At 31.6% G+C, this 12,108-nt stretch overlaps 1 protein-coding gene across 2 annotated transcripts; it reads right to left on the reverse strand.

Moving 5' to 3' along the window:
* Nucleotides 1-4,072: 4,072 nt before the first annotated feature.
* LOC107954947 (putative calcium-transporting ATPase 13, plasma membrane-type) lies at nucleotides 4,073-7,636 on the reverse strand. 2 transcript variants are annotated; one of them, XM_016890641.2, is made up of 3 exons: nucleotides 7,393-7,636; nucleotides 6,682-7,221; nucleotides 4,073-6,547 (listed from the first exon to the last, which is right to left on the reverse strand). In XM_016890641.2, the coding sequence occupies exons 2-3, from the start codon at nucleotides 7,128-7,130 to the stop codon at nucleotides 4,213-4,215; spliced, it is 2,784 nt and encodes a 927-aa protein (XP_016746130.1). In that variant the 5' UTR covers nucleotides 7,131-7,221; nucleotides 7,393-7,636; the 3' UTR covers nucleotides 4,073-4,212. The 2 variants fall into 2 exon arrangements, with proteins under 2 accessions (XP_016746130.1, XP_016746129.1); XM_016890640.2 differs by having other exon boundaries at nucleotides 6,682-7,225.
* Nucleotides 7,637-12,108: the final 4,472 nt, after the last annotated feature.

Genomic DNA, 12,108 nt, shown 5'->3' on the forward strand with positions numbered 1-12,108 from the left:
ATTTATGTCATGGTTGTTGTGCATTGTTGAGTTTAGGTTGGCACCACTTTGGGTAAGGAAAATGGCTTGGAAAATAGCCTCTTTTTGTCTACACGGGTAGAGACACGGGTGTGTGTCTCAGCCGTGTGTGACACACGGCCAGGTGACACAGCCGTGTGTCCCCTGATACTTCATTAGAAACGAAGTCAGTAGCTTCACACGGCCTAGCACACGGGCGTGTGGCTTGGTCGTATGGCACAAGTCAGTATACCCACCAGTTTTCACACGGCCTGGCACACGGGCGTGTGAGGCCATTTCGAAGGGTACATGGCCTAGCACACGGGCGTGTAGGTTGGCCGTGTGACCTAAGTCAATGAGTTACAGGGGGTCGGACATAGGTTGGGACACGACCATGTGATTCCATTTCGAATGCACACACGACCTGAGACACAGGTGTGTCCTTTGGCCGTGTGAGACACACGGCCTGACCACACGAGCGTGTATCTCCTGCACATTGAAAATTTTTAAAGTTTTTCTAAAAATTCCTTAAGTACTCGGTTTAGTCCCGAATCAGTTTTAATTTCTATTTGGGGACTCGAGAACTCGTATTAGGGACTATATGAATGAATTTGAATAGTTTTTAATTGGTATGAGAATCGTATTCGAATTGTATGATTGGTTGAGGTATAAGTCCGGTAATGCTCCGTAACCTTGTTCCAGCGTCGGATACGGGTTAGGGGTGTTACATTGTTCCAATGGAATCTCATTCTTATTTGAATAATAAATCAATTGTTGTGGTTGTAATTGTCTTGAAATAGAATTAAATCTATTTTCATCAAAAATAGCATATCTTGATTCAATAATAGTATTAATTGAAATTGGATCATTTGGTTAAATTGCCATGAACTTATATGCCTTACTATTATATGCATATCCTATAAATATGTATTCAATTCCTCTTTCATTAAACTTTTTACGTTTAGGTGTTGGAACTTTGACAATAGCTCTATATTCCCAAACCTTCAAATAATTAAGGTTTGGTTTCATTTTCTTCCATTGTTTATAGGGGGTTATTTTAGTTTCCTTATTAGGAACTCTATTCAATATATGACAAGCTGTTAGAACAGCTTTTTCCCAAAAACCTTGTCCAAGACCTGAATATGATAACATTGAATTTACCATTTCAATCAAGACTCTATTTTTTCCTTTCAGCTACACCGTTTTGTTGTGGTGTGTAAGGGGCTGAAACTTGATGGACAATTCCAGTAGATTCAAAATAACTTGGATTATAGTATTCTCCACATCTATCCGGTCTTAAGCACTTGATAAATGATTCACACTAAAGTTCAACTTTAGATTTATAAACTTTAAATTTATCAAGCACTTCATCTTTTGAATGCAATAAATATAAATAACAATATATAGAACAATCATCAATAAAAGTAACAAAATATTTCTTTCCACGTAATGTAGGAGTATTATGCATGTCACATAAATCACTATGTACCAAACCAAACAAATTTGTTTTCCTTTTAACCTTAGGGAAAAGGGTTTCTATTAATTTTAGTTAACATACATGTATTGCACTTTTTAATATTATTATTAAAAACAAGAATTAAATCTAAATTATATATGTCATTCAATTTTTTATAATTCAAATGATCTAATCTATAATGCCATAAACAAGAAGATTCAACCATATAAGCAAAAATAGTATTTTTATTCTTATTAATAATATTGAGTTTGAACATGCTCTCATACATATACCATTTCCCTACAAAAATTCCTCCCTTAGACAAAATAAACTTATCTGTCTCAAAAACAAGTTTGAAACCAAACTTAATCAACAAACTTCCAGACATTAAATTCTTCCTAATTTCTGGTACATAATATACATCATTTAGGGTTAAAACCTTTCCAGAAGTAAATTGTAGTTCAACAGACCCTTTGCCTTTGATTGTTGTGGTGGAAGAATTTTCCTTGTACAAGACATTGTCATTTTTACATTGTGTGAACTTTGTGAATATGCTTTTGTCTTTGTACACATGTTTGGTTGCTCTGGTATCAATCCACCATGTATTACCATCTTGTGTCATATTAATTTCAGATATCATTGCAATGAACTTTTCGTTATTATTAGCCTTAGAAGATGATTTTTTCTTTAAAAACCGACATTTATTCTTGAAATGTCCTGGCTTACCACAATGATAACATGAGCCATTTTATTTCTTTTTTGAACTTAGGCGTTCTATCAATCTATTTGAACTTTCTCTTAAATGGTTTAATAGTCTATACTTCCTCCATAACATGCACTTTGGCATTTTTAGAATTTAGGTTTTGATCTTGCTTTCGATATTCTTCTTCAATACAAAGATGGTTTGCCAAAGCCTCAAGAGATATTTCATCTTTCTTATGTTTTAGACTTCTTTTAAAGTCTTCCCAAGATGGAGGAAGTTTGTCTATTATGGAGGATACAACAATCATTTCATCCATTTTCATATCCTATTACTTAAATTAATTCAACATTTTTCAATATCACGGAATTGTTCCATAACAGAATGACTATAACCATTTGATAATTATTGAAATAACTGACAATAAATTTCTTACTTGTAGCATCTTCGTTCATGTATCTTATCTCCAATTTGTCTCACAATTCTTTAGCGGTGACTTCGTTTTGGTAGGTGTCAAACAAACCATCGGATAAACCATTCAATATGTGGCCTATGCGCACATAATCAGCATTGTCTCATTTTTGCCTTTCTCGAGTTGTAGCAACAGGTTCGTTTTCATTCTCTTCAGGTCTTGGAGTATCTAAGACATAGAAGATCTACAAAGTTGATAATAAGAAGTGCATCTTTTTCTGCCATCGTCGGAAATTGCCATCATCAAACTAATCAAGTTTGACAAAGTTCGAAGCCATCTCCCTTAGCGTTCCACTTTCATGTGTTGTGGTATAACATTAAAATTGTTAGTACAAATCTCTCGTGAGGAAAATTTCGAACACACGAACGGAATTCAAAAAGAAAAAGAAAAAATAGAAAAAGGCTCCAAGGCGTGTTTCAAGCTACTATCTTTAAGGTTTTATTCGCCACCACCTATCTTCAGTGTGCAAAAGAGTTTCAAGCAAATTAACCTCGAGGAAACAATGAAGCTAATGACTATTTGCATTTTGTATTAACGAGAATAGCCCACTAAGCACTGAGCAATGTATAACAAGAAACTCAATTTCTACAAAGGATTTCTAAAGTAATACTTTATATACTAATCTAATAATATTAGAAAATGGAGGAAGGAAAGAAAAAATTTTAGAATTTGTTGGTGTGTCTTACAAATGAAATCTCATTCCTATTTATAAGTATTTTTATATCTCTTCATAGAGATCTTTCAATAGGTGTCTTTTTAAATAATAACGTCTTTAAAATAAACACATAATTATTCATTTAATATTATAAATATTCAAATAATATTGTTTGAATAGTTATAATTCTTTTTCAAAAATCAAATAATATAACTTTTAACTAACGATCAAAAAATTTATCATTTAATTAATTACACTCATTCATTCATTTATAAATATTAAAATACTATAAATATTTAAAAATATTCCAACAAAGTAAACAATTAATAATATAAGTATTTAATGGATGGTCGAGACAACAACTTAATTATCCACAATGCAGCAAACTCAACCATCAAAGGAGACACCCTCAATCTTTCAAAAAGGTAAAAATCCAGTACAAATAAATTTCATAAATATGAACCAATAAAATTACTAACAATTGATGAATTTTATTTGAATTTAGCTATTATTTAAAACACAATACAGAGTATACTATTCAAATGATTCATCCAGTCTTAACTCGATTAATATTAATATGAGTATTTTTGTGAAAATCAATAATTAATAAAATAAATTATTTTTTAAATAAATTTTTACCGAAATAAAAATATAAAAATTAATCATGAATGATAATATTGTTAAACCCTAAATTTGGAACTATTTAAATTCATAGAATCTATTGGGAGTCTCCAAAGCTCAATTTGTGAGAAGATGGGAGTTTTCTCGAGAAAGCAAGAACAGAAAAAGAAGTGAAGAAGAAAGACAAATTTTCTTTCTTTAATTTTATAGGATTCACAGATTAACAGTTTAACTGATCACCGACACTACGTGCTAATGCTAACACAAACAATTCCTAAAAAAGAAAAAATTAAACAAAGTTAATAGGCTATTCAGGCAATGTCAGGGTTGACATAACAATATGAAAAACAAGCAACAACACACACTGAAAATGGAATGACAAACAACCTTAAGCTAGACCTTCTTAGCCTCAGATACCCAAACAGAGAACCAGATGACCTCGAGCTCCATAACACTTCCGAAGCTGAATCTGCAATGAGTTTTACGGTGAGACCGGTCCCGCACAGCCAAGCAGCGTAAATGAAGCAGAAGCCCCATTGCATCACATTTAGCCTCTCGTACTCTGCTAAACTTTGCAACAACTCGACCACTACAACCTGCATAGCCATAACACCTCCCGAAGCCATAAGAAACCAATGGCTACTGCACATGAATCTCACTACTGATACTGATACTTCTTTATTCCTTGCAAAAATAATTATGCTACTGATGAATAGATCCAAGACTTGGCATAATATGAAACCATTGAACACCATGGTTTTAACAACATCTTTGTTGATTTGGAGTATAGCTTGACCAATAAACTGTAAGACCAACAAATGACAAGCATCTGATGCAGCTCGGATTGCAACGTTTCTCCACATGGTCTTGGTTAGCAGTGACTTCATCCGTCTCGCCGGCTGATTGTTCATCAGTTCCTGGTGGCCATATGACTCCATCACCATCATTAGGCCACCTAAGATAAAAATAATGGAATTCACCCACAACATATGGATTCCTGTTATAGGGGATTCATCTAATATAGATGTTGTGACAAGGGTTACAAGCAAGCTGGCAAGGGTTGCAGTCAGTTGGATTTCGGTGAAAGTCCGAACATTACCATAAGCACATTTGCCCATCTTTAAGCAGCGAATTAGTGACCTCAGCGAATTCCTAGAGGAAATTACAATTTCAGAGTTCTCTCTAGCCATTTTAGTGCTACACTCACAGATTGTGATCCCTACATCAGCTGCCTTCAAGGCTAGATCATCGTTTGTTGCCATTCCCCCAATGAAAGCCACTACATGACCTTCCTGTTTCAAACGCTGTAAAATACGAATTTTGTCCTTGAGTTTGCAGCTTCCTATCACAGCAATCTTATTCATTCCTTCTGCAGTAGCAGCAAGTTCATGAAGATCCTTGTTTTCAATTGCCATATCACGTAAGTCAGGATTCAGGATTCCTATTTCATGTGCCATCACTTGCGCTGTTGCGAGCTCATCCTTTGACATCAGCTTGCACCCTACTTCTTCCTCTTTAAGAGCTCCCACTATGGATCCCATTACTTCTTTACATGCAACCACTGTGTTCTCATCGAAGCATATAACTGAAACAATGCCAATCGTGCCACAAGATGATAAACTTTGTACATTTGCGTCCCCTAATGCCATCTTCTTCTTCCAGTACGAAAGGGAAATCGTAATCACAACCGGCATTCCATGTTGTAATGAAGTTACCATAACAGTAAGAACACCGGTGAATATTTGAACTTTTCCTCTAGGATTCAAGAAAACCCTTGCAAAGATTTTTATCACCCTGTAAGCTGAAACATCCCCCTTCATTTCTGGCATTATATTACTGTTTTTGTCCATCTTCCTCGCTAATAGGTTAATTAGCACCAAAGCAGATACTAATAGAGATATAGAGAGTCCAACATATTCCATATAAGCATTGGTCTTATCAATCTGATCTTCCATCAATGACTTCTCATCGGGATCAACTGTAGGCAAAACTGAATTGTCACCCACCGATGTTACAAGCATGTGACCTTCCCCTTCCATAATCTTTGAACCAGCTAAGAGAAATGGGTTGTCATCACGATTGATATTAGGATTCAATTTGTCATCCAACTTCAAACCATTTTCACTAACAAACAAACCATCAGCAGGGACAAAATCCCCCTTCTTCAGACATAAGATGTGACCAACCACGAGGGTAGATATGGTAATGGTTTTGGGTTGTCCATCTTTTAAAACACTAACATGGAATTTTTTCCTCTTCTGCAACCGTCTTGCTCGGCGATAATTAGCCACTGACCGAAATATGAGAAGCATAAAGACAGCAACAAGTATTGCAACCCCATCATGCCACCCATGTTTGGGTTCGGCCTCCATCATCTCAATGGTAAAGGACAAGGCAGCGAAGACCAAGAGAGGAAAAATAGTAGGAGTTTTGGAAGCTTCCACGAAGGAAACAACAAAGACCTTTGCGTCAAAAGTGGTGCCTGTAACTATCACGGCCGTTGCTTGCTCTTCAAAGCTGCGATCAATTTCGTGTGCCAAGATTGATTGAAGACGTGATTTAACTCGTCTTACTCCACCTTCTTCCTCTAGGGAGGTCAAGTCTTTGTCTCTCACAATTTGAGCAGCCTTTCTTAGAAATATAATACTGCAAAACCAACATAAAATACGTGTTAAACGGACATGGATCGGGTGATGGCACGTGTTGGGCAATTTACTCAATAAAAATAAAATATTTAAACCCTCTTAATAAAATTCTTTTCAACCAATGTGGTTACTCGCCTTTCATTACCATCAACACCTTCCGGAATGTTAATTCTAATATCGTCAGCTGACCTGGGAACAGATCCATCTTCTTTGGGGAAAACCTCTATTTTGGGTGCAAACATATCATTCGTACTGCAGTCAGCTGAGCCAGAGGTTGACGACGACTTCGGAACAGATCCATCTTCTTCAATGAAAAACTCCTTTATTTCGGTTGGAACCATGTCAATCGTACAGCAGTCAGCTGAGCCAGAATTTGAAGACGATTTGGGAACAGATCCATCTTCTTCAATGGAAAGCTCTTCTCTTCCGGATTTAATACGACTTCCAACAACTAAAAACAAATTGTACAATCGAGTCCAATTCTTCCGAGATGAATTGGCGGTGGTGTTGAGCAAGCTGACAGAAAGAGTGTCTTCATCACCATGCTCATTACAACCTCCAATGTTGCTTGCTCCAGCAAACATGTTTTATCAAGCTGAACAGCACCTAGGAATTTCACACCGCCCTTCAATAATAGCAGGCTGATTCCTACGGTCACTCCTTGAACCAAAGAAACTACCTTCACAATTCATGAAAAAAGTATATGAATAAATAAATAACTCAATATTTGGTCTTCTTTTTTCCAGCTGAGGAAAAATCCCCAAGTAGGACAGGAGAGATAAGAATAGCTGTCACTGACAGTTTAATTAGTTAAAAAATGAACACTGGAAAGAATCGATTACATACAGTGAGATCAAAGAACTGATTATGCTGTGTCCCTATGGAAAAGCTTCAAACCGATGAACCTTGAAATATTACTTCAACAGTATGAAATTCCTGCAACATTAAACAAGATTGAAAACGAAAACTTTTTGGAGTTAAACAAAACCAAAACGGAAATGCTGGAGTAATCTTGATGCTTTGTGGGGGATAACAGTGAATCTTTCTTTTTCTGAGCTATGCCTGCCTATATTCATAAAATTATTATTTCCTTCTGTCTTAGATAGACTTTTTTTTTTTTTTTCTCCTTTGCTTTCTAACCTTTGACAAAGTCAAAGCCACAAGCTCCGTACCTTCTCACTATGTACGCGTTTACCGCGTAATATTATTTTTTCTTTCATTAACTTAAAAACCAATATCATTATACAAAAATAAATCATTGTACTATTAATGTGATCACTATAATACCATTACACTAACTAATTTTATTGTAATCTCATCCAAATTATTTTATCAACACGATAACTGAAAATGATTAAGTTTATGAGCTTCACCAACTGCCCCATAATATTTAAATGGCGGCAAAGTTCAAGGAAGCAAATTATGGAGAATTGATTTAAATAAAATTAAAAAGAATTATCTATAATCTATAACCTTTCGAATATTGTTTATTGGAGAGGTCGACTTTTTAAAAAAAATAATTAAAGCATAGTTCATCGAGCAGTTAACTATTATCAAACAATAAAATATTATCTTCAAGTCGGGACATTATCTTTTACCTTTACCAGGAATTGTGTACGGTTTAAAGAGAGAGAATATCTCCCTTAATGGCGATAAGAAATACAAAATCAAAAAATGATTTTGTTTCATAATTGTGGAAATTAATTATCCCACGGTTTACGACGCGCTATATAAAAGGAAGAATGGACGAACGTTCCAATTTCTACATTTTTTTCCTTTTTTTGACTTAAGAAGTAAATTTCAATTCTAACTTCTCTAACTTTTTAGATTATATAAATGGTTAAATTTTAATTTGGTATTTATAATTTGTTTAAATTTAAGATTTAGTTTATATATTTTAATTTAAATATTTCATTCAAATAAAATTAATGTTATAAAATTTTAAGAATTGTTAATACCGATAAAATTTTTTATTAAACACATTATAATTTTTTTTATATGAATATCAAGTTTTTTTTCTTTTTTTCAAAATTTCACATCAACCCAAAAACATTCTATCAGAGTTAATAAATAAACTCAAATTTTTTAATTCAAAAAAAAAAAACTAAAATCTTAAAAATTAAATTCTAAATTCTAAAGATAAGAACACTACAACTAAAAGACCTTCCTCGTTGACATGTGGGTCTTCAATTTCTCTTCTTTTTTCTATTGCATTTAATAGGAAAAGGGTAATATTTCAATTTTGGTCCTTATGTTAATATACCTATATAAAACCCTCGAGTCACCTTATTTTTTTTCTTTTCTTTTTGCATTAAAATGCTAAAATTTTAGTTTTTGTTCCTATGTTTTGCTCAAATTTAAGATCATATACAATGGTTAAATTTTAATATTGATCTAGGTGCTACACTTGAATTTAAGATTGATTTTTATACTTCAACTTTTTGACAAAATTTGGTACCTCAAATTTTTACAATGTTCTTTATTAATCCAAATACTTTATTTTGGTTAAAATGTTTATGTAACTTTCAAGAGTTGTAAATACTATTAAAATTATTTGTTAAATTCAAGTCCATTGCAAGTCATTTTTTGTTACATGGCTATTAAATTAGTATTTTTTTTAAATTTCAAAATATTACACCAGAAATTTAACAAAAGAATTGAATGGTGTTAATACTAAAGTTTAAATTTTTAAATTTGAAAAATAGAAAGACTAATAAAAGTATGAAAGCTCAATTTGATACATAAGAAAAATACAAAAATTTAAAGCATATTTTAATATTTAAATATTTACTCTATAATTTAATATAAAAATTAATTAATCAACACAAACCGTGGTCAGCACCATCTTAGTTATTATATAAGAGGAAGGCTTTTCTTCTTTGATCCAATGCTATTCTTTCTCTCTCTCTCTTTTTTTTTTTTGTCATTATAAATATAAATAGTTAAATTTCAATTCAGCTCTCTTCTATTTATTAGGTTACAAAAAAAAGTCAAATTTTAATATTAGTCCTTATACCATGCTTGAATTCAATAATTAATCTTCATACTTATTTTTTTACATAATTTATTACCTCAATGTTTATAATTTTATTAGTTATTTATGTAAAAGTTTCTAAGTGATTTTGTCACCACAAGTGCCCTTTTTCATTTTTTTGCCCTATAAGATAATGGTAAAATTTTAGTATTGATTCATTTACTTTGCTAAAGTTTGGGATTTAGTCCACATATTAATTTGGCATAATTTAGTCGTCTGCTTTCTCAATGATATTAGTTGATCTAAATAATTAACATCCTTAATTATTCCATTTAAATTGTTGTCATAAATTTTTCTTTAAAATACATTTCTAACACATACAAAAAAATCTATTACGAGATGATAAGTACACATTTCTAACATACACACGCACAAATCAAAAAATCTATTTCAGTATGATAAGTTTGGATAGTATTTTTAGGAGAAATTTCAGCCTAAACATTTTAATTGAGATAATAAACTATTTGAACTATAACTAAAAGTAGAAATGCCTCAAATTAAAGAATAGATATTAAGTACTAAATTAAAACATACTAGAGGGATCATATCATAATTTGACCCAAAGCAATCATTTGATTTAATAAAAAATTTTAAATTTTATAACAAATATTTTTAATTAAAATAAATATAATTACTATCATAATTATTTTAATAAATATGTATTACAATTTTAAAAAGCATTTAATATATATAATATAGTTATAATTATAATTAACCTACCATTCTACACTATTATATTTTGTCTTGCCTCGCGTTTTTTCTATGCTTCATAGTGCAAGGTTTTTGGTCTCGCCGTTTGTGCATGTTTTTTTTTGGTATTTGCTTAGTCAAATCTTGTTGTTTTGGTTGCCTTATGGAATCTGTTAAATTTTCATGAAGGCTAATTTTCAAAACCTTTCTATATAAGAGAAAGAAGATACAGTGTGAAGATTCAATTTTTAGACGGTGTCGGAAATTGTTATTTTAGAATTCAATTTCGTAAAATTGAGTTAGTGAAATTATAAATAAAATGATTTACGAAGTTTGTATGCAAATATATTAAAGAATGATTAAGTAATTTAATCGAAAAAATAATTAATTAAAGTTTATGGACTAATTAGTAAAATTTCAATCACTATTGAAATTTTAATTTAGAAAATGGTTGTCCAAAGCTAAGAAGAAGAAGGACAAAATTCTTTGTTTTCTTTCCATTTTAGTCCAAAATTAACCAAAGTAATTAAGTTATTTCCTTAAGATTTTTATGAATTTTGAACCATGGGAGCTTGTGTAATAGCTTGTTTTCAGTGGTGTCGGAAACAGTGATTTTAAGACTACAATTTCGACCAGTGATTCGGTAATTATTATTCATTTAATATTTATAAGGTCATTATAGTGTCATATTAAAATTTGATTAGAAAATTTTAACATTTAATTCGGTAATTAAGTAAAAAAAAACTAAATCGTAAAAGGTACAAAAGTTAATTGCTATTAGTTTATTATGCTAAATGATATGAATTCATTACTTGAAGGCTTTAAAAGGTAAATAGACTTTGACTAACATAGTGGACGGTCTAAGTGTGGTAATTTATGAAATTTTAGTTAAATTAAAAGGTTAAATGGTAATTAAATTAATAAATAACTTAAACAAAAGATGGACAAAGTCATCATCTTCATCTTTTTCCTTAGAAAATCGAAACTCCATAGCTAGAAGGATATCAAGCTTTCAGCCAAGTCTTTTCCTTTTGCATAGTAAGAAATTTAAGTCCGTTTTTAGTGATTTTTATGTTTTTGAGATTGTTGTAGCTTAATTTAGCTAACCCATGGACTATTTTGTAAAACTATTGAATGTTTTGATATGTGCCATGATGAATTTTTTATGTTCTTGAAGTTTAATGATAGATTTATAAGATTGGTAGTTAAACATGACTATTTTGTAAAATGATTTTTGTTGATTTTAAGTTTAAGGACTAATTTGATAAAATAATAAAGTTAGTAAGAAATTATTGTGAAATTTCAATAATTATAGGTTGTATGAGAGCCATAGGGAAATCGGCTAGCTTAAATTGGATTTAATTGTGATAATTTTTTAAGTTTTGGGTTTAGGGACTAAATTAAATAAAAGGTAAAAAAAATTAGGGTAATAATGTAAAATATCATTAAAGGGTCAACTACATGAATTTAAATATTTTAAGATATTTTAATTGGTTAATTGAGCTAATTTATTATATATAGATCAAAAAATAAATCAATTGGTTGATAATCGTGGGAAAGGAAAAGTTGTCGAGTAGTCACCGTCAATGTGTCAGTAGCTACTACGTTTAGGTAAGTTCGTATTAGATTTTGTTATGCTTATTGGTGTTTTGAATTATAGTTTTATATGTGTATATATATGTGTGTGTATAATGAACATGGTTGATTGAGGTAAGTCACAAATGTAATCAAAGGCTTGAATGGCAAAATATGGCATTTGTATTTGTTTGATTTGAAACATGTCTTGTTATGGAAAGTTGTGGTCAGACTGATCACAGTATATGGTTATAATCACGAAA

Source organism: Gossypium hirsutum, chromosome A07 (genome assembly GCF_007990345.1).
Source record: "Gossypium hirsutum isolate 1008001.06 chromosome A07, Gossypium_hirsutum_v2.1, whole genome shotgun sequence".
Taxonomy (NCBI): Eukaryota; Viridiplantae; Streptophyta; class Magnoliopsida; order Malvales; family Malvaceae; genus Gossypium; species Gossypium hirsutum.

Bases quoted from the DNA above. Each gene is read 5' to 3' on its own strand.
- LOC107954947 (XM_016890641.2), bottom strand. From the start codon at position 7,130: ATGTTTGCTGGAGCAAGCAACATTGGAGGTTGTAATGAGCATGGTGAT. The intron at 6,548-6,681 runs GCGAGTAACCAC...TTGGTTTTGCAG, and splicing joins GGTGTTGATGGTAATGAAAG to TATTATATTTCTAAGAAAGG.